Source organism: Neurospora tetrasperma (genome assembly GCF_000213175.1).
Source record: "Neurospora tetrasperma FGSC 2508 unplaced genomic scaffold NEUTE1scaffold_3, whole genome shotgun sequence".
NCBI lineage: Eukaryota > Fungi > Ascomycota > Sordariomycetes > Sordariales > Sordariaceae > Neurospora > Neurospora tetrasperma.
The window spans coordinates 1,851,631-1,873,715 of record NW_009799101.1 but is presented as its reverse complement, the minus strand read 5'-3'; the positions used below and the strand labels follow the sequence as shown (position 1 = coordinate 1,873,715).

The 22,085-nt window shown below is 53.7% G+C and overlaps 6 protein-coding genes across 6 annotated transcripts; 3 read left to right on the top strand and 3 right to left on the bottom strand.

The window, feature by feature from the left end:
- Nucleotides 1-822: 822 nt before the first annotated feature.
- On the top strand, nt 823-4,290 carry NEUTE1DRAFT_122064 (uncharacterized protein; the record flags this gene model as incomplete). The annotated part of the gene is made up of 5 exons (XM_009852479.1): nt 823-1,098; nt 1,161-1,188; nt 1,302-3,300; nt 3,358-3,507; nt 3,626-4,290. 5 exons carry the CDS (start codon nt 823-825, stop codon nt 3,918-3,920), a joined length of 2,748 nt encoding a protein of 915 aa, XP_009850781.1.
- Nucleotides 4,291-4,321: 31 nt separating this feature from the next.
- Nucleotides 4,322-6,386, bottom strand: NEUTE1DRAFT_146232 (mitochondrial-processing peptidase subunit alpha; the record flags this gene model as incomplete). The annotated part of the gene is made up of 2 exons (XM_009852478.1): nt 4,322-6,173; nt 6,249-6,386. The coding sequence occupies 2 exons, from the start codon at nt 6,384-6,386 to the stop codon at nt 4,578-4,580; spliced, it is 1,734 nt and encodes a 577-aa protein (XP_009850780.1).
- Nucleotides 6,387-8,456: 2,070 nt separating this feature from the next.
- Nucleotides 8,457-11,120, top strand: NEUTE1DRAFT_146231 (uncharacterized protein; the record flags this gene model as incomplete). Its single annotated transcript, XM_009852477.1, has 3 exons — nt 8,457-9,850; nt 9,949-10,054; nt 10,136-11,120. The coding sequence occupies 3 exons, from the start codon at nt 8,457-8,459 to the stop codon at nt 10,802-10,804; spliced, it is 2,169 nt and encodes a 722-aa protein (XP_009850779.1).
- Nucleotides 11,121-11,771: 651 nt separating this feature from the next.
- Nucleotides 11,772-14,699, bottom strand: NEUTE1DRAFT_122061 (uncharacterized protein; the record flags this gene model as incomplete). Its single annotated transcript, XM_009852476.1, has 3 exons — nt 11,772-12,245; nt 12,353-14,456; nt 14,531-14,699. 3 exons carry the CDS (start codon nt 14,676-14,678, stop codon nt 11,900-11,902), a joined length of 2,598 nt encoding a protein of 865 aa, XP_009850778.1.
- Nucleotides 14,700-15,115: 416 nt separating this feature from the next.
- Nucleotides 15,116-16,095, top strand: NEUTE1DRAFT_81458 (uncharacterized protein; the record flags this gene model as incomplete). Its single annotated transcript, XM_009852475.1, has 2 exons — nt 15,116-15,333; nt 15,485-16,095. 2 exons carry the CDS (start codon nt 15,249-15,251, stop codon nt 16,093-16,095), a joined length of 696 nt encoding a protein of 231 aa, XP_009850777.1.
- Nucleotides 16,096-16,655: 560 nt separating this feature from the next.
- Nucleotides 16,656-18,423, bottom strand: NEUTE1DRAFT_146228 (uncharacterized protein; the record flags this gene model as incomplete). Its single annotated transcript, XM_009852474.1, has 2 exons — nt 16,656-17,653; nt 17,741-18,423. The coding sequence occupies 2 exons, from the start codon at nt 18,421-18,423 to the stop codon at nt 16,741-16,743; spliced, it is 1,596 nt and encodes a 531-aa protein (XP_009850776.1).
- Nucleotides 18,424-22,085: the final 3,662 nt, after the last annotated feature.

Sequence of the window (22,085 nt, the reverse complement as noted above, 5' to 3'; positions counted from 1 at the left end):
GGGGGGGTTCTGGAGTCTTGCGGGGTTCCCCTGTACCTAGCGCCTGTCTTGTGTCCACGAGTGCCACGGCGTCAGCTGACAGGACGCTGTCACGTTCATGGCCAGGTACCGAACCTTTTGCACGGGCGGAGACGGGCAGCCAGCGGGTCAGCCGCATGCGTTGCAGGGAAGTACACGGTAAGTATGGAGGGTACTGAAGGCCGTTACCCTAGAGATAGAGGGGATTGCTGAGAACGTGCTATCAATGAGTTACCTATTGGCCATTGCGAGGTACAATTCTCCAAGGCGGGGTGTACAACTGTCTAGAGGTACCTACACTTCCACTTAACATGTCGTCTAATGTTAGGATCGTACGGTATTGGAATATCATTCTAGTCTGATGGAAGAATGAATTTGATACTACACTAGACCATTAAGTACTTGTAATACCTAACATCAGCATTCGTTCACATGGTCCCCCTCTCCAGGTAATAAAGTGTAGGTACTTACCTATCCGGTTCCCCTGGACTGTGCGCTACCTGGCAAATGACGTACATGCATCCGAGCTGGAGCCTTTGATACTAATGGATGAAAGCGCTCCCTCCCCGCCGGCGGTAGCCGTGTAGGTAGTGTAAGTAGAAGTACACATCGGATTTGTAGCCTGAGCGGTGCCTCGTCGGCTTGTCGACTTGTCCCTACGGTATAGGCGCCACGCAATACTCGTCGCATTCCCATTTTCGATCCTTTCAACTTGACGAACTAAACGGCAATGTGGCCAAAGTTCGCCCTATAATCTTAGGGGACTGGAATCTGTTGTTGGCCTTGCTCGCCATGGTCTTCACCATGGGTCGTCGAAAAAAGGCGAAACCAAACCCTCCGACCGAGCCGGCGGATGGTAGTGTTGTCACCGAGTCCTCAACGTCCACATCCGATATGCCGCCGAAATCGTCCTCGAGTCTAGCAGTCTCTATATGGCGTTCAAAAGCCGTTCCAACGCCGACCGCTTCGAACCCACCTTCGTCGACGATGACCTCGACACCTAACAATGCTCTATCAACATCCCAGCCCAATGCGACCGCAAATACAACTCCTATTTCGAGCAAGCGAGGGCTGAAAGAGGTAGCCTATTTCTCTTCCGCCACCATATCCAGCCTGTTCAATGTTACACCCGATGCTAACAGACTCGCAGCCCCAGAAATCTCGGAGTTGGTACGGCTCATGGCCACGCAAATCGACACCCTCAACACAAGTCGCCCGTGAAACAATCATGGGCGGAACACTCGGATCAAAAAAGCGAGCAGACTTTAGCCGTTTTGACACAGAAAGAAGCACGGATAGTGTCAGTCTCGATGGTGCAGCTTCATCTTCGTCTCTCCCAAACTTGTCACCTTTCGAGAACCTTGATGATAGGGGATCCACAGGCGGTGAGGTACCAAAGCCGGGGCCGGCAGTGGACGATAACGCTGCCAAGACCGACCAAGTTGCTGTTAGTACCACTGGCAGCAATGAAGCCGAGGATCGCCCATCACCAGACACCCAACAACAACAACAACAACAACAACAACAACAACAACAACAACAACAACAACAACAACAACAACAACAACAACAACAACAACCGACATCAGACACAAATGGTATGCACCAGCCTGCGGATTCACAGTCTACTACCACCGAACCACAGTCGGGAGAAACAGCTTCCTCCAGCTGGCTAGGGTGGCTAGGCCAATCTGCATACTATTATTATCCAGTCTTAACTGCCTCCGTCCCGGTTCTGCCAAAGCTTAGCGAACCCAGGCCCAACGGGGGCGAACCTGAAGTACCCGAACCCCCCAAATCAACCGAGGAATCCTCAAACAATATGCCATCAGACGGAGATCCGCCAAAGGCCCCGGACGCTCAGGAGCCTACGTTACAGACTGCACCCCAAGAAAAGCCGACTTATAGCTATGGGAGTTATCTGTTTGGGTTTTGGCCAGGGAGTGGCACGACAGAAACAAAACAGACGGATTCAGCATTATCAACGGGGGAGCCACAGGAGGGAGCAACAAGCCCGCCATCAAAGGATTCCGAGGACGTTGAGATGGAGGATGCGCCTGCAGTAGAGGCAGCTAAGCCGGCCCCAGCACAACAACCAAAATCAGGTTCTACCTGGGCGTTCTGGTACCGTGATTCAGGGTCGAATTCCCACATGAAAGATGGACAGAAAGAGGAAACTGGCCAGTTGGCTGTGGTGGGGGAAAGTTCAGAGTCCCACCCGAAGAACGCCAATGTGACCGAGCCCGAGACAGAGCCATCCAAGGAGCCATCACTGAAGTCGGTAAAGAAAGATGACCAGCCGAGGGCAGCCACACCTTCATTGAAAGAAAGTTCGTCGAATAAAGGGAAACGGGCAAGACCGCAATCCATGGTCGACGAACCCATTTCCCGCCCCGATACACCCAAGGTTGAGCCCATAGCGAAAGCTGAAGGAACACCCAAAGCTGGAACTTCCAAGAGTTCGAGTTCGCTCAAACTGCCGCCTCCTAACCTTGTCCTCCCATCATTCAAGAATGTGTATCGCATGAAAGAGAACCCTTCTATTGTCCGACAGATAAAAAACTACCTGCTATGGACGCAACAACCAGCGCCCAAGCATGTCAACATTGCCAGGGAGCCACCGAAGATCAAAAAGGCTATCGCGTTTGGAGTACACGGGTTGATCCCCACATACTATCTGCGTCCGATAACGGGACAACCAACGGGCACATCGATCAAATTCGCAAATCATGGCGCTGAAGCGATTAGAAGATGGGCCGAGAGTCACGGTTGCGGGGACTGTGAGATTGACAAGGTTGCTCTTGAGGGCGAGGGCAAGATTGACGAGCGTGTGGAAAACCTCTGGAAGCTGCTGTTGAACTGGATTGACAAGATCCGTCAGGCGGACGTTGTGATCATGGCATGCCATTCTCAGGGTGTTCCTGTTAGTATCATGCTGTTGGCGAAACTCTACGAGCTGGGTGTCATCTCTCCAACAGCCAAGGTCGGTGTTTGCGCTATGGCGGGTGTCTCTCTCGGCCCATTCCCGGATTACAAAACTGGGCTAGGTATCTTGATGGGATCTGCAGCTGAACTGTGGGAATTCGGAGATCCACAAAGTGAGGTATCCAAAAAGCTCGAAGCGGCTGTTAAAGCAGTATTGAACTACGGGGCTCGAATCACTTATATCGGCAGCATCGACGACCAGCTTGTCCCTCTGGAATCCGCCATATACGCTCCTGCCCATCACCCGTACATCTACCGGGCCGTATTCATCGATGGCCGGATCCATGCCCCTGACTTGTGAGTGACCATTGATACCCAACCATTTGGTGCTTTGCTTACACGGATAATTCTCAGCATTGCCCACCTAGTCGGCTTCGCACTGAAACTTCGAAACCTCGGCGTCACAGACCACGGCCTTATCCGTGAACTTTCCGTCCCTCTTGCCGGCAGCTTGTACACAGGCGATGGCCATTCTCGTCTTTACGACGATGAGCAAGTCTACGAGTACGTCGACCCCAACCTTCCTCCTCACCTTTTCCCTTCTTCACTCCCCTCTTTCCAGTTTCCCTTCACTCACACCCCCCTTTTGACAATCTCACTAACCTCCCTCCCCTCCAAACAGCCTAGCAATCTCCCACGCCCTAGAAACAACCGACGTCAGCCCTTCTCCCACCCGTCCCAACAGCAAATCCTCCGTTCCCTGCGACATGGCCACCCGCCAACCTGGCACCCTCGCCAACCCGAATCCGTACCATCTACCCTGGATCATGCGTGGCCTGCTGGAAGAGGATTTTGTCAAGTCGGAGCTGTCGAATGAGGTAGAGGGCTTACTCAAGCAGTTTGACGATTGGAAGCCGACGACCAAGGCGCTGAAAGATGTCAAGTATCGGTTGGAGGCTGTTAGGTCGAAGCTTTGAGGTTAGGTGATTTCGGCAAGCATCGGATGAAATGAGGACGACACGTGGTTTGGGCAGTTGGGGAATAGGCGAGGGATATTTTGTTTGGCGTCGGTTAGGGGTATTTGCTTACATAGATGAGAGGTGTTTGGGTGTTTGGTAATGTACCTTTTGGGACGATGGGAGTCGATATACAAGGATGGAGAACAGCACATTTACATGTCCTCGGTTGTACACGCATTCCAACAAGGAGTTAAGAGGGTAGCGTTGCTTCTGGAGTAGAATGATGTTTGGGATATTTTATGGTTACCTTGTTTTGTACTTGCACTTTGGTGGTTGTATTTAAATCCGGATTGCAATATAGATAACGATACATTCGAGAGATCTACAGCACCTGGACAAAGGCCACAGCACAAATATGACTTTTGACTTTTTGTATATTCAGAAAATCTTCATTGCTATCGTACAGTATGGTATGGCAAAGATGTACACATCTTGTATAACTCACCAAGAAAAGTTGCGATTGTACAGAGCAACCATCTAGCCTCTTCCCGATGCTCGTGGGGAACCTCAAACGCCTTTATCGTTCCGGTGTGTGCGTGTCGTTAAGTTCAATACAGCGCTCCTCTTACATAACTTTTCCACGCCCTACTCTTTTTTTTTCCCCTTGATAAACGTTTACCGTCTACCAAGCTTCCACTGAGCGATTGTATCCTGGATCTGATCCCACCCCAACTCCGTAGTCTTGAGTCCTTGCACCGTCGCCTCCTGCAGCACCACCGTCGGCGCGCCGCTTCCCTGGCCGGCATTATTCGCCATGCCACCGACCACGCGCTTAGCGACCCTTCGGAGGTCCTTGACCGTCAGCTCGTTGATACGGCGTGTCATCTCGCGGACCGGGATCTTGCGACCGTGAACCTGAACTTGACGGCCCAGATCCTCAAGCTCGACCATGCGGCTCTCGAGGTTCATCAGGAGGCTGCTGCGGAGCTGGTTCTTGGCGCGCGAAACCTCGAGCTCGCCCAGGGCCGAGTAGCCATGGTCGGTGGTGAGGGCGTGCAGCTCGCGGCACATGACCTGGAGCATGGGCAGGGTGCGACCCGGGTAGCACGAGGCGGCGATGCCGAAGAGACCCGAGTCCGTGTATGAGTGGTTGAAGGCCACGCAGGACTCAACCCAGCCGTGCTGGTTGAGAACGTTGGTGTAAAGACGCGAGTACATGCCCTTGCCGGGACCGCCGGCGGAGAAGGAGCCGCCGCCGCCGAGGAGGGTCTGCAGGGTGGCGAGGGCGTAAATGTCGTCGTCTGAGATGGCGAGGCCCTCGAAGGCGAGCTGGATGTGGGTGAATGTAGGAAGGTTGGGGTTGAGCGGTGGGGGCTGTGGTGGGAGGGTGAGGAAACCGCCTGTGTAGTGAGCGGGCCGAGTCAAGTCTTCGGTGCTAATAGGTACCCGGGTGAGGAAGGGGTTGGGGGTGGCCTTCTTGGCCTTGGGAGAGAAAAGCTTGGAGAGCAGCCCGCCACTCGACTCGGAAGAGTCCGAGGAGGATGATGAAGATGCACTCGAGGCCTCGCTGGACTCGGACACTAGCGAGTCGACAGAGGTTTCGGAACCTGTCCTCGAGAGGCCGGGAGCATCAGAGGCCTTCATATCACCAAAGTACTTCTCGGCGAGCTTGACGGCCTTCTCATGAGGCACACCAGCAAAGGCAACAACAAGGCGCTCGGGCCTGTAGAAAGCGTCGCGGTATGTTTGGATGACATCCCGGTTGATGTAATCTAACCTCTCCTTGGGACAAAGCAACGGGTTGCCAAGAGTGTTGTCCTTAAAGGCAGCCATATGCACCAACTCGGGCAGAATCAGTTCGGCCTTGGACCAGATCTCGTTGACCTCATATTGCGCCGTCATGATCTGTCCCTCCAGCTCCTCGTCCGTAAGCTTGGGATCGCGGATGGTCTCGGCCATGAGCTCAACAGCGGTGGGAATAGCCTTGTTGAAGGTAGCCGCCTGGTACATCATAGACTCGCGAGAAGAAGCGCACTGAATGTTACCACCGAGCTTCTCAACAGTTTCAAGCATTTCGTCCGCAGTCCTCGTACTTGTGGACTTGAAGGCCAGCCGGTCCATGATGTGACTGGCACCCCGGACATAGTCGTTCTCGTATCGGGACCCCGCGTCGATGTAGACACCTACACCGGAGAAGGCATCGGGAAGGTCCTCGGAAGCGACACGGACACCATTGGAGAGGGTAGTGATGTTGTCGCGTTCGGTCGGTTCCTGGAGTCATAGTCAGTACTTGCCGAATTGCATCATCGTGACCATTTTTGGGGGCTCTTCAGACTTGGAGCATACCTTGGTGTTGACAGCAGCGGCTCTCGTAGCCAAAGTCCTGACATTGTTAACGGGCAAGGGACCTGCCCGCGCCCTCGTCAAGGGCAAGCATCTGGAGGATTGGGCTACTAGCCGCGCTGGCCGGAAGCGATTCAGCATGGCTGCAACAATTGTGATGCGGCAGCGTAATGTGGGTGGGTGGTCTACCTCGTCCGGTATAATGGCATTGCTCAATCGCGACTTCTGGGCACTTGGATGCAAATGCTGCCCGCCGTGCCGCCAGTGGCCACTCAGTGTTGCCGCCAGCGAAAACCTAATGCGGCACCACGGCAGCCCACCAGGCAGGGGCACCTCAGCTTAGGTAGGTTGCCAGCCCACCACGGACAGCGAGTGCAGCGGGCTGGTGGTCCAGCGGCCAGCGGGCGGCAGCAAGCGCGGCACCAGCAGGGCAGTGGAGGGCAGCGACGGGGAGGCAGGGGTACGCTTGTTCATCGGTCCAGCGAGCGTCAATGCGCAGCCAGGTGCAGGCAGTGTGCCAGAGCCCAACCGAACCTAGTCCAGAACCTCAATCCACTTGCCCCACAATCCATCCCTGTAGCTGCCCTGCACAGGCGCCTTATCGATATGATCAGCGTGCTTTGGCCAGGAAGGCTACGGCTCTACCGTGCGGAGCCCATGTCCACATGTGGGATGGCTCTCAGCGACTTGGCACGCAAGCACTTTGGCTCTCTGCTCAGCTGAGCACTGTGGCACTTCTCGTCCTTTTGGAGGTTCCTGCGGTCACGGTTGCTGCCGCGTGAGTGGGAGGTTGGAAGAATTCCATACACTCTATGAGTGATTTTATCGATGGAGGTTTAAGGGACCAGATACCTGTATGATGCTCTGGAGACAATTGTCCGGAAGTAGCCGCTCGCTAGGTGCCCGGTAGAGGTACTGTACGTACACGCCGTGAGTGGGTACTTTCTTCAGATGGGAGAGACTTGCATATCGACGACATGGCAGACAACGGGCAACGCATCAGCAGATTACCTACAGATATCTACAGCCTCATGGTCTGAGGATTCGTGAAATGTCAAGCTTTGTTGAAGTAGAGTATCTGTAGTGTATAGGGGCACCTGAGCTGTCATATCCGATGTGCACCTGGCCTCATATCAAGGTCAGGCTCCGTCTGTATAGCGACATGGCCGCATAGGGAAAGGTTAATCGCACCATGCCAGCCAAGAGCAACCCTTTGTGCTTTTTTTTTTCAATCCATGCCTCATCTCCCACGCCAGACTCCTGCAGCCAGGAGCATCGGTTCATCAGTATCTAGGGAGGCAGCTGAACCACCCAAGTCAGCACCTATCCAAACGTCCAATCCAGCAGTCATTACACCATTACACCAAGGGCGATATCAAGGCCATCATGGGCATCATAGACACTATGTATAGACAACGGTCGCATGTGGATGGATGGTCCGAGGGCCTCACGGTGCCCTGACGACCTGACGGGTACGTAGAGGTATGGATGGACTGGATGGATCACAAATGGACGGCATGTGCTCTGCACCCGGCGCAACCCACCCCCATTTATCCATCTATCATGCCCATTTCCACCTTGGATCGCTTTCGCTTGTCTGCTCCGGGGTCTCTGGCTTGGTCGGCACAGCTCGACAGGACCTGAGGCCTTGAGAATCGCCCCGATACCTACTAGCAGAGGACCCCATCAGAGCCACCAGAGAGGACCCCCTTGGGCCTTGGAATCTGGCTTTGCCTGGGCTGGACTCCTGGTCAACTTCCAGGTTGTTTGGGTGGATGGTACGGATAACGGCTCTCTAGAGAAGAAAAACTAAAACAATCCAAACAGTTGCTTGACTTTTCACAGGTCTTGACCTACTAACCTCCCCATATCTCTTTTTTCTTTTCATCTTTAACAAATCTACCGCCGCCTCGCTGTTATTTCTTTTTTCTCCTTTTGCGGTCCCTGACTCGAGTGGTTCTGCCGTATATGCCAGTACCTACCTATTCCTCGTTCCGCCCCAACCTCTTGGTACCTTCTATTTGTTTATTAATTGGATAACAGTCGCAAGGCCCTTCCCCCCCCTTGCTTGTTGCCTCTACCGCTGGTTGAAATCAACTTGAAGAAGGAATCGATCCATCTGCACGCACAGCTGTCACCGGCACCTTCCTCTAAATGCCCTCCTATCGACCTTACCTTCCTTAAGTTGCCTGTTACTTCTAGAGGCATATGATGTTCACCCACTCGACCCCAGCGCCCGCATTTCCTGGCTTTGGGAGTGATTCGGTCGCTTCGCCAGGTGTTGCTGCCTCACCCACGTCCGCCGCCGCTGCCACTGGAAGCTCGGGCTCAACGTCGAGAACAAGCCGACTGCGCGGGCTGAGTTACCTCCGGAATTACACTCAAACTCACATCCTGTCGCGGGATCACTCTTCGCCCACGACGACGCCCAACTCGCCTGTCAACGTCTCGGGACATCACTCCGTGACCTTACCTATACACACCGACATCACCCACCAATCCGCCTCCAACCCGCAAGTCTCCAACTCGTCAAGCGGCACGGTCAGCAGCACCACCACCACGTCTGCTGGCCCTGGTTCGGGCCCCGAAGCCCCCACAGCCACAGCAGGTGCAAAAGCCGCCGCTAACAACAACAATAACACCGCCATCCCCAGCGCAAACAATCTCGTCTCCGCAGCTCGCAACCCGTCTCACCACGGCCGCGCCCATCACCAGAATTCCTCCTCTCTCTCCTCCATCCATATCCCCTTCATTTCCCGCGGCCACAGCGACCCTGCGCACCCCTCCCGACATTCGCCTTCGCTATCGACCAACGACGCGACTGTAAATCCCAACCACTCGGCCTCGGTGCGGTCCAATCGAACGCCCTTTTCTCTTCTCCCGCACCGTTCCCACTCCCTCACCGACGGCGTCGCTTCTGCATCTCTGGAGTCGCCTACTGTTACCTCGCCGACGACATCAGTACCTCCAGGGATAGCTTCTCCTTCGGATGACCACGGCATTTGGGTGGCTGCAGACACTTTCCATAGCAACAGCTCCTCTACGGGTAACATCATTAGTAATAACAATAACGCGGCCACCATGACCAGGGCTCGATCCGCGACTACAAGCGACATTGCGACCAGGGCTGAAACTGGTGGAAACATGGAGTCGCTTCCCTCGATACGTTTCAGCACCTTCTACGACCCTAGGGCGACACGCCCGTCGCTTACCTTCTCTCCGATCTCACGCACTTTACCAACCGGAAAAGAAGTCATTCGCGTCGGCAGATATTCCGAAAGAGATAAACCTTCGGTGGTTCCGCATAATGTGCCCTCGGCAGCGCCCGTAGGATTCAAAAGCAAGGTCGTCAGCAGGCGGCATTGCGAGTTTTGGTATGAAGACGGAAAGTGGTTTATCAAAGATGTCAAAAGCAGTAGTGGGACCTTCCTCAACCACATACGCCTCAGTCCTCCAGGGACTGAATCCAAGCCCTTCCCCGTCAATGATGGCGATATCGTACAGTTGGGAATCGACTTCAAGGGAGGCGAGGAAATGATATTCCGCTGTGTCAAAATGAGGCTCGAGCTAAATCGTGGCTGGCAGGCCAAACTCAACGCCTTCAAGTTAGTATTTCATCGCTCGCCGTCTTGTTTTATGCTGCAGGCTCCTGAACCTGTCGTGCGTTCTCATTTAACATAGGTACTAACTGACACTTTTACAGCATGCAAACGCACAAGAGGCTTAGAAACATGACAGCCCAAAGTTCTGCGAATGGCGCTTCCCAGTCATACTCGCAAGACTGCTCGATCTGTCTTAATAGCATAGGGGTAAGTAACCCACAACCATTTCATCCCATCAGCTATTTTCTCATCTTGTTTCTGGTGACTAATCAAACCTTCGGATGACAGCCCTGCCAGTCCCTGTTTGTAGCCCCTTGCTCGCATACATGGCACTACAAGTGCATCCGATCATTGCTGTCGTCGCCATCTTATCCTCAGTTCATATGCCCTAACTGCCGTGCCGCTGCCGATCTTGAGGCTGAAGTTGACGATCCGGAGGATTGGGAGCAACTGGAGGCTGACGAACAGATGGAAGACGCCGTATACGTTCAAGATGAAAGTCAAGCCAGCTCCAACGACGCCCAAGCTCGACCGGCAGCGGTTACGTCGAGTCACCAACACGAAACAGACGCTAGCGGTGACGTAACGATGCTGTATTCGAACCCGCAACAGTCCGCTGTATCTAATCCTTTCGACGGGACTAGCCGCCCCGTGGTCTCGCATAACTCAACGTCGCAGCCAGTGCCCATTCGGCAGAACCCAGCTGCAGTCAATGGTCAAGCAGGTGAAGGTTTTCGAGATGCCGCCAGAACTCCGTCGCCCACTGGAATCGTTCACGCGGTTAGCACTCACGAGGGTCCGATCACACCACGTAACGACGTTGGGCCTTGGGTCTTTGATGGTGGCAGCACCACACGCACGCGAGCCAACGGAGAACCCGACAATGCTTCGAGACTAGCCAGTCTCGAAGCCGCAGTCGCAGGTGCTCACATCACTGGGGCCACTGGGAGTACATAGCCTCTGTTCTTGTCCCCGGCGATTTTAGTGTACATCAGCCCCCTTTTGCTTGGGCTTGTACAGCCTACGGTCCACTGTCTACGATCAACTCATCAGCCATCCAGCAGGCTATACACGACAGGCCCCCTATTGCATCGGCTAGTACGGTGGTCTAATGTCTGCGGTCTACAGACAGCTCAGCTATTCAGCAGGTGACATACGATGACACTCTGCTTAGCGTTCACTGCAGGGGGCGTTATTTTGTCTTCACCATCTCTCCTTCATCGGTCTTGGTGGAGTGATTTTCTTTATACTATATGCTGTTGGTTGCGTCACTGTCGATAAGGATCATGGACGCTGGCATCCGAAGGAGTTTGGAGGTCTTTGTTGACTTGGAGAGGCAAAGGAAGAAGTATTTGCAGGTTTCAGCTTGAGGCACATACGATACGGGACATTTGTCAGAAGCAAGAAGTATAAACAATTGTCCGGCTGCTCGATCTCTCTGCTCTGAACCTTGCAAGAGGAAAAGGCCAGAGCACAACAGCTAAACAGGCCAGGCAGCAGAGAGGCAACGTTGTTGAGTGGTCAAGTGAGAGTCAGAGGAAGAAACGATTCCATATTTTGTTGTTGAGTGGTGGGAGGATGGTTGATAGTATGTAGACAGCGTCATCACCGTTTGTGTCTTGAGGAGTTTGTTGTGGGGAAAAGGAAGGCTCGATTCATTTTCTCGAATAGTACGAATCACGGGTTAGGCTGGCATTGTTGATTTCTGTCAGATCTACACAGCGATATTAACCATGGCGAAATAATGGGGCATAGCGATACCAGTTTACTTGGCGCTAGATAATATACGTGTTGAAGTCTTGTTAACTTGAGTTTCAGATGGATTTTAATACTACGCTTAAGATTGAGCCTCACGTCGACGAGTGACATAGACGAAATAGAGGAAGATCTTCCTTCTACTCTCTTACCACGAAGCTGCCTCGTCCAAAAGCCATACCACTTCACTTGTATTCGATTCATAGAGAGGGGGAACAAACGACCGAAAACCACAAATGCCTGACCTAATTCATAACCCCCATACCCTTCCATCAGCCAACTTTTCCCCCCGCCCCATCATCTCCTAAAAACGCTCTGCCCCAACCGTTCAATCTCTCTCCCCTCCTGCGTGCCCTTACCCGCCTCTTCCAGTAACCTCGCCCAAGCTTCCGCATCCTTGAATTTCACCGCCTCCTCAGCGGCCTTGACCCGCATCCCGCACTTCTCGTACATGCCAATCGTCGCGCCCGGTTCCAGTCCACCAGAGGCCGCACACTTGGGGATGAAAGTCGCCGCCAGTCGCTGGTTGCCCGCCTGCAGCACTTGGGTGTAGAAAGGTTCCCAACCAATGGGTGACTTGCGGTTTTTGGAGGCGAGGTCTTCGATTTCGGACCAGTCGCGTTTGGACACTAGGGCTTGGAGGCTGCGTGCGATTGGTAGGTTCTAGTTAGTGATGGGTGAAAAAGAAGTAAAGTAAAGGGGAAAGGAGAGGAACATGATGGGCAAGTGAAGGAGACAAAAAAAACATACCGAATCCACCCAGCAACCTTCTCAGTAACCTTGAACTCGCTCTGCACCTTCTTTGCCCTTCCATGGTACCCCAGTCTAATCAGCTTGAACACAGTCTGATTAACTGACAAACCCGTGAACGTCTCCGGGTGCAGATCACGATCAAACGCCTCCTGCATCCTCAGCAGCGTCGTCGCCTCTTTGAGCGCCGAAAGCTCAAACGCGTTCTCCTTGGCATTGTCAGATAGCAACTTGGCTGCTAGCGCTAGCTTGTCCGCTGCTGTTCGGGCTTCTGGCTGGCGTAAAGCTTCGCGCACAAAGACGTCGGAGCCATCGACGCGTCGGTCGTCTTGGTAGTAGAGGTCCTTTAACAAAGCTGTATCTTCGCAAGTGGTAGTGCTGCCGCTTCCGCTTTGGTTGTAGTTATGGCTGGCAGCGTGTTGACCTTCATCAACGTTACCGAGGACCACGCCGCCACCGAGACGCGCCGACGCCTCCACCAGCGCCGTGGCCGTCGGCCGGCTGCTGATGACCCGGAAAAAGGTGGCCAAAGGCAGCTTGCGCTTGAGCTGGTGCAGCACAAAGTAGACGAGGTCGGTGTCGCCGGACTCGATGGCCTTGTCGAGCGCGACTTCGTCTTCTTCCATGCTGAGTAGCAGCGGTACCTGTCGGCCTGCGCGCGGTTCATGGTTGAGCAGTTCGGTCGCTAGACGGCCACGGCCTTCGTCGTAGGCCGCCCGAGCGATGGCTTCGAAGGAGATACCCGGTTTGCCTGAGAGCTTATCGACGATCTTGCGACAAATGGTATCGTCGTCTTCGGCGCCGACGCGCACTTTGGCCGAGGCCCAGTGCACGTAGATCTTGTCGGTGGGGAGGCGGAGGTAGCCAGCGATCTTGAGGGCGAGGAGGTATTCGCGGCGGTTAAGCAGACGGGCGATTAAGCCCGAAGGAGAGAGGCGCTGGTATTGCTCGTAGGATAGGGGAAGGCCGATCTCGAAGAAGCGCACGGCGTTGAGCACGCGAAGGGTCTCGCACATGTCGACGAAATCGTCACTGTTGTAAATATCGAGGACAGACTTGCCGAAGGAGGCGGCCTTCAGCAGCTGTTTTTGCCAGTGGATGCTGAATTCCTGGCCGGCGGCGTTGACACACGTGTCGACGGCTTCGACGAGGTTGGACCGGATGAGCTGAATGTTATCGTCGGCTTTGGGTGACTGCATCTCGAGCTGTTCGACCGCGTCTAGCAAGATGGACGCGGGCGAGTCGGTGCCCAGACGGAAGACTTCCTCGATGACATCGGGAACCTTTTGCAGGAAATCGCAGGTGTCGTTGGCGAGAACGCGCACGCCGTCGAAGTCGGGGAGGATATGGATTCGGCCATTGTCGTAGTAGAACCTGGCTAATGAACCCCCGGGCCCGACGAGCCGAACTTCATCCTCCCAGGCAATGACGACGGCATCGTTACCGCACCATTCGAAGTATTGTGGTGGGATCTTGGATTTGGAAACGTACTCGCTCAGACGAGTCTGGAAGTCGCTGCTGATGACGTGAGCCTTGCCAGTTTTTGTGTACAAGGCAACGAACTTGCCATTTGGCGAAATGCTGATGTGTGAAAAGGGCCCAATATCGATGAAGCGGTCTTCGCATTCGCTGGCGTCAGAGACGTAGATTGTCTGGCCGATGCTCAGCAAGACCTCGACGGATCTCGACAGTGTGTAAGCAGGCGGAACGAGAGACCAGGAGTGGACCTGGCCTTCGGGAGGTTGTGCCAGGAGTTTGGGTCTCGGTTCATCATAAGCCGAGACTGATACGAGCGAGTTGTTGTTCAAGAGAGCAACAAGGCCGTGGCCGTAGAACTTGCATGACCGAACCCCAATCTCGTCGGCGTCGTGTCCAAGCGAAAACTGGGTGAAGTCGCCCTGGAGATCGTAGTAGCATCTCACGGTGCCGTCTCCCGTGACAACCAGAAGCTTCTCATCCTCGGACCAACCCAGGCCCTTGATAGACCCCTTGTCCCACGGAATGCGCCTGATGAGCTTCCCGGCACAGCTGTAGATGTCTATGCTCGGTTTGGAGGGCCTCCCTGCGGCGAAGGCTACTAGTTTCTCCTCATCTCGGTATAGAGCTGTGAGGGCAGTGTCAGAGCATGACCTTTCTGGAACACGTCATCATCGAGTGGGATCACAAGGAAAACAATACCAACAGCTCCGCCGTAGGGGGCACCAGCAACAATGTAGTTGTCAAGGTCTAGGTCCGCATCAAAAACTTGGGTGTACAGTTGGGTCTTGCGGTAAAACTTTTCGCCAACCTGTTCCCATCCTGCTGTTGGATGAGGGACCTCCATCATATCATCATGTTTGCATATTTGGGTGTGAGTTGAGAGTGATGAGAATGAGCATGAATGAGGTCTCTAGCAAGGTACGAGATTCCGCATGTGGGGGAGGTGTTGTCGTTCCCAACAGGCTGCAACAGCCCCCCCGGGCGGCTCAGGCTGCACTGCAGTGGGTGATACGCTAGCGGAGGTTCCTTGGATGACCTGGCAGGCGCACACGGTGGGATGCCATGGATGCCTCCCCCCTACTCTTCAACGAAGTTGTCGTTGATCAGGCCTTGCCCGTGGAGTCACCGTGTGGGGACCGTACCTACCGTACCCAGTCCCCTTGTCAAGCCCCACAAGCCCCTCCATCATGAGCTCCTCCTCAGGTGCGCTAAAGATAAAGTTCCCGGTCCGACCAGCGTCGCTACCTTATGTTTGCATCATCACCATCCTCCGGCACAGGAACGAATCATGCCGGTTAATTTGTACCATCTCCCAACTTTCCGGAGCCTTATTCTTCTGACTTCCCGCTTCTTGATTATCTGAGCCCAGCTTCCCAGTCATCTGCTACGGACCTTTTCTCCGCCGCAATCTAACAAAATGCCCGGCTGGCGCGACGAGTATCTTTCATCCCTCATGGATGCCGACCAGCGGAATCCCGTCAACCGAGAGCTTGTGGATACCTGTTAGTTGCTTGCCTCGGCCTTGCCCTCCTTCCTTGTCTTGTCTTCTTGTCTTGTCTTGCTTGCTTGCTTGAAGTCCCACCGCTCCCCTTTCATCCATTCCTCAAAACTTACCACCCAGCAAACATCATCCTGAACATGCAAGTACTCCAGGCCAGCAACTCTTCGACCGCATATCCGTACTCGAAGCCGAAAAGGCGGCCCTCGAACAGCAAGTCGAGACCTACCTATCATCCTCCTCGTCAAGTAGCGGCGCCACCAACAAGCCCCGAGACCGAGACACCACCAAGACCGATGCCGTCGCCCCTGACTCGACAACAACTGCGCCGACCGCCGCCGACTCTGCCCTTCTTGCCCGCCTCCGTGTCGATCTAGCCGAAGCCCTCCGCGCCAAGGGCGATTTCCAGCGGCGGTTGAATGTAGTCGAGGAGGAGCTCGTCCGCTTGCGCACGAAGACGACAGCGGACAACAAGACATTACAAACCTTGACGGCCGAGAGGAAGACGCTCACTATCAAACTCAGAGACCGGGAGGAGGAGCTGCGCGCCAAGAGCAAGATGCTGGCGGACGTCCAGGATGAATTGCAGGTGCTAAATACCCATCTGGATCTTGTCGAAAAGCGGCGCTCCGAGATGGAGGCGGAGAACAAGCAGCTTGTAGCCCGCTTCATGAAGCGGGTCGGGCAAGAGGCGGAGGCCATGAACATGGCGAATGATTCGACGTCGGGTTCCGGTCATCGGTCATCCGGTTCCAGGAGACGATAAAGGATGGAAAGCAAGGAATTTCAGGTTCGCGGATCCCAACAGCGAGGGAGAGCATCACACGGCGCGATGCACATATGAACAACAAGAGGAGGGCAAAGATGGCTGTCTGAGATCTTTGAAAAAGGTTCCATGATCCTTTTCAAGAACGCTGCCAGCACCCTGATCAAGGCAAAAGATACCAGAGGGAGATAGGCATATGGGTTACAATGCTTTGATCGGCACAGTGCGGGAGTTTCGGGTTGGGTATCTTTGGTAATGAGCTTCGCAGCCAGCGTAGTATGACTACACAGGGACTGTTATAAAAGGTATGTATGTACACGATATAAAAACCCGGTATCCTCTCCCTTTCCCTTTTTACACTTCCCATCCCTTTCCCTTCCACCTATTTTCCGCATACATACTGTGTATATCAATCAGTATGAAGAAACAAAGCGCATACAACGCGGATAACACAAGCTCGCTTTTCAGGCGCGCCATCCAGAAACCGCTATGCTAGAATAACAAGACACATCATAGGCGCATACTCTTGCAAATGTTTTGATCCAGATATCATCATCATGGTCCCAGGAGCCCTAAAGCAGGAAAGAGCTCGCTAACCTCCTCGTTTCCCCAACCCAGCGCAGCATTTACCCCCTGGCCGTTGCATCACCTCCGGGTCGAAATACAATATGTCCCGCTAGCGCCAGTCCAGCTGACATAGCCTTCAGGATACGTAAGGTGCTCGACATCTAGGATCGACGTGGCCACATCGTTCTCGGCGTTCTTGTTGTCGTGCACGAATGTCTTGAGCGAGATGATCTTGCATCCGATCTTCAGGTCCAGGAACATACTGACAAGGTTGTCATTAAGCTGCGACGTGAAGGCCTGGTTGTTGACGAGCACCACATCGGCCCGCTTAAGCACCTCGAGGATCTTCTCGTTCTTACGGAAGTCCCCTCTTTCCAGGCGTACCTTGCCGGGCTTGACCCCCCACAGCCGGCAGCGGGCCATGAACTCGTCATACTGCGCCTCGGCCAGGTTACACGCATTCTCCATCATCTCGCAGCCCCAGCTCTCGCACCCAATCTCGAGCGCTGCCTGAAGCGTCACGTTGCCGACACCCGAGCCGAGATCGACAAACACCTTGTCCGAGGTCAGGTTGGTCCGCTCGAGAATGTCGGAGATGAAAGGGTGGTTTAGTTCGCCGTAAACGTTGTCGCTGCCGTTTTGGTACTTGGCCAAGAGCTCGACCCGTGGGGCGACGGTGCGGTCGTATACTTGGTCGAGGATGAAATCCACCAGCTCGCGCGGTATCCCGTGCATCTTGTCGAGGTTTCGGACAATGACGCCCTTGTGCATGAGCTTGAGAAATTCGTCGTTGTATTCGCGGAGGGCGGCTTTGAAGCCGGGGCCGTCGGATCGGTTTTTGCTTTTGACGAGCTTTCGGAGGATGCCTGTTTGATGGTCAAGAAAAATCTTGCCCTCTTCGTCTGTGAGATAGGTCGAGGCGGCTAATTGTACTACTTTTTCGATGTCCTTGACGGCATCAATCTTATCTTTGCCCTCTACGAGTTCGTACCTATGATGCGCACACGTGCTGAGTTAGCTTCATGCTCTTTGAGGGGGGTAAATAAGAGGAACAGAATCGTAAAAGAGGACTACCCACCGTTCAGGATACCTGGCCCCAGGATACTGCAACCTCACAGCAACCTCCTCGTTCTTCAGCCCCAGCGCGGGCTTGCACTTGTGCTCCAGGCTCGCAACCTTGGCCGCATGTATAATTGCCGGGCCGGGTATCCGCTCCACCTGATCCGCATCCTCGCCCTTCCAGATCTTTGGGTGTCGCAACTTCCGGTTCACGTCAACGGGTCGCTCATCGTGTACCCGCTTGCGACGCTTGCGAGCGTCCAGGTTGTCCTCCCAGTTCTCGTCCCCGTTGCTGTCCGAATCCGAGTCTTCAGAAAAGTGCGGGCTGATGGGCGACCGGCTCGAGGCCTTGATTGCACGCCGCTTGCGGCTGCTCCGGCCGTCGCCGTTGATGGACGGGATGGGCGACGCGCTCTGTATCCGTCGTGCGGTTGGGATTGTGGTGACCTTGGTGAGGGAGGCGCGGGCGGAGGAGGAGGTAGAGGTGGTGTGGCTGGTTCCGTTGAGTCTGGGCGTGGAGGAGGCGCGCGACAGAGATGACCCCGCCCCCGCGATCCGGACGTTGGAGTGTTGTGAGGAACCGGTGGTGGGTATGCTCGAGGAGGACGTCGACGCTTTGAGTTTGGGACGCTCGACGGTCTCGCGGACGGTGCGGATCTCGGTCTTGATTTTGAACTTGGATTTTTGGTTGAAAATGCTCATGGCTCTTATCTTTTCCGCCTCCCGAGGTCGTCGTTCGTTCGCTTTGCGGGCCGGTGCTGATTCAGATTGACAGTATATGGGTTACTAATAACAAAATAAAGAGAGACAAGAAAGAGCGACGACGTATGACGACGAAGAGGGGCGTAAGGCGTAGAGAGAGAAACTAGTCGAGCTGTACGGAGTAGCTAAGTAGGTAAGGGTATCGATACGGCTTTTTTTTTGTTCTTGTGCTAAGGCAGCCGACGGAAGTGGGTTCAAAGATCGAGCTTCCGTTTCGTGGAGCAGGCTCAGCAGAGAAAAGGAAAGTATGGAACTGAATGGGGTCTCTTCGTTTCGGGAGGCCTGCGCCGAGAAAAGGCGCGGCGCGACGGAAAGGTGGACTCGCCCCGTTCTTAGTTCGGTGGGATTGTTCGGTGGGTATCCCGCCGCTGCGGAATCTCGTAAGCAGTGGAGGGAGAGTGGGTAGGGTGTTTTGGTGTCTGAGTACAACTCGCTCGCTACCTCTGTAGTTTGTTGTAGATAATATGTCCGGATAGTCGAAAGGCTGAAACATGCAATGGGCGCTCTGAACCAAATCTATTGGGTATATGGCATGGCAAGGCTGGAGGACGCGCAGAGATGTATCTTCCTGCAGGTGGTGATCCAAGTGAAGAAAAGGCAGAAAAAGTGGATAAGGCGACAGAACAAACAAAGAAAGATGAGGAAAGTCAAAATGCAGGCTTCGGTCCACCATGCCGGGCCTGCCACTTCTTCCGCTGTCGCTGCACAACGGAAACCCCAGGGGCAATGGACACTCACAGGCACTGCCTGCACCTGCACTCGCAGGAGAATTGCCTGGACTCCAAGATTCCCCAGGCGGGTGCGACGAGTGCGACCTTGCAACCCTGACCTTCCACTCGGCGTCCAATCCCGAGCCGCGCTGCTTGTTGGACACGACGTGAGGCGATTTGACAGCTGCAATATCTCGCCGCAGGGCATGGCCAATCCTGCAAACCACAGTCCGATGCTGGTTTGCTTGTTAGCTCGGTACACTAGGTAGGTATGTACGTCTGATTGTGTACACCAGACCAAATCTCTCCCAAATAGTCCTAAAGCATGTAAAGACAAGTCAAAAAGGCTGGTTATAAATTATAAAGGTCTTAATAGGAAATAAGATAATATACTAAATATCGGAAATGGCGTTTCCAAGGTAATAACACACGTTAGTTGGCTATGAAGACGCATAGGAAAGTTGACACGAGGTCTCGAGCTAACAACTGAAACAAACCAGTACCTACTGGACTGTCGGCTGCAGCAGCTGCTGCCAGTCATTCGCTTCCCTTTCTCCAGGCTTCCAGCTCTCCCTTGGCGCGCCGCTGGGTGGGTGGCGCGACGTCCACTTTTTTCAAATTCCCGGCCAGGGTCATGTGACTGTCTTGATCGAAGAGACTGCACGAACCGTTTTTGTTGTTCCCGTCATTCCGTTCACCGAGGTGAGATGTAGGTCCGGGTCCTTCCCGCAGCCCTCACCGACGGTGGACTGTTGTCCAGACCTCAGCGTCAAACCACTGTCTTCGAGTTCATATTAGTCAGGACGAGGATATACTGGGAAACGGTATAGGATATTGTATCCGATCGGTGACTTTGGTGATGTCCAATGCTAGTGCGTGATAGTAGTTGGTTCAAGAACAACCATAACATTTGCCTTTTCGTTTTTCTGTGCGGTTGGTGTCAGAATCCTGTTGTTAGTTCCTGGGTGATAAATTATACCTATAGATTCCCTTGCCGGGTGCGAAATGTGCAGTTCCTTAACTGCTTCACGATCGGTCGTGGACCCGGTAACCGGAGGATGAACGGATTTAAGCACCAAGAGTGACAGCTTGAGGTTTTTGGAACGCCTTACAGCCCAGCCCTATCAGCTGCGCTTGGGGCCATGTCCATCTTACCGATGGAAGCACTCGAATATCAGCCTTAGTGTACAAGTACAGTAGCCATAAAACCAAATTTGCTCACAGCCTCACAGTGTTCTTCCTACTCGTCATCACATGTGCACTCTTGCCAAGTAAAACAAAAACATAACGGGGGATCGATGATCACTATCAACAATCACAACCGTTCGTTGCCCATCCCATGTGTCGTGGCCGACAGCGGCCATTCGGGGTCGTCTTGGCAAATGTCATGCATCTAGTATCACAAAAACTGGCAACAGACGATGGGGGGTTCAAAGACATGATGCAAGGTGGCTTGGAGGTTCACCATTGTGTGGTGGTGAAGCTCAGTAATATTGGATTGCTTCAAGTTTTCCTGGGTCTCGGGCTTGTTTTGTTTCGTTTGATGATGCGCGTGAAGGTCCAATGGACGAGGTTGCATTGTGGCCCTATAGTGTCCAGACCGCGCCAGGCCTCGTACCCACAAGCCGACAGTCCCACATCTCGTGACGTCATGGACTGCGACTATCTCATGTGCTAAATTCCTGAACATAATCAAACTGAGGTTTGTAGCAGCGCACGGAATTGGCCCCCTTTTTGTGCTCGATATGAGCCATGCCCTATCGAGATCTTTCCTATTCGAAGTTACGTCAAGCAAACTTATAATATCTAGTATACTCTGTCACGAGTTGGGGAAACTGAAGCTTTGACGCGAGTGAGCCCAAGTTCTTCTTGATTAAAGAGGCCAATTGATGATGCTCAACATTTCACAAGTACATAGTGCGGCGGCCCACCGAGTGCTCCAGACGAGACAGAGGTGATCCTGACACCCACATGGTGCGAGACTCCATGCGGATATCAGGTAGCTCGCTCGGATTTGTTTCGTCTTTTACTGGAGGAAAGCGAAAGTGTGGACGTTGGTGGAGGATAAATGGGATCTGGGGATGGGGGGTGGAAGCCAGCTTAAGTGTTGCCCTGACTGTCCTGTTGAGGCAGAGCCGAGCATTGTATCACCAGGATGGCTGGCTACCGCAGAAGTAAACACAAACACAAGCGGGTGGCCTGATATCCTCGAGAGTGACAAAGACGGGAGGCATCTCATCTTGAGGCCGTCTGAACTGCCGTCTAATTAGCATGAGGGACTGATTCACACTGCCGACGTTGCGCAAGTGCTCCGTTTGTGTGCCTTTCGGTGCAGCCACGGGGTGTGCCAGCCCCCTCACCTGGAAGGTCTTTGTCTCAAAAAGAACCAGAGATTTCGAAAAGGGTTGATGTGACGCACATATTGAATCGTAGTGCATCTCGTCAACCATGCTTGGCTTGGTCTGTCACGTCTGCTTGGATGAAGTCGAGCTCATCCCCCCCTGGCCGCCCAATTGGCGTCAAGACCCGTCGATATCTCAACCGATCGTCACGGTTACTACCCGAGTCCCAACTTTTCCATGGAGTGTCCCTTGAGCTCCAAATCCTTGTCTGGCAGTAAACTCCGTGAAATGGGCAGAGTGGATAACCATCTAGCTTGTTTACTGTGTACTAGCCCTTCTGGGAAGTACATAGCAGATGTAAATGCGTGTTCCAAACAGGTAGAAAGTACTTGGGAGACTGGGCGAATTTGGCGAGCAAAAGTGGAAAGGAGGAAGTAGAAGTGAAGGCATGGCAGCGATTCCCTCCCCTCAGATCCCTTTTTTTCTCTTTTCCTTTTTTTTTTTTTTTTTATTTTTTTTTTTTTTTTTTTTTTTTTTTTTTGGAATTCCC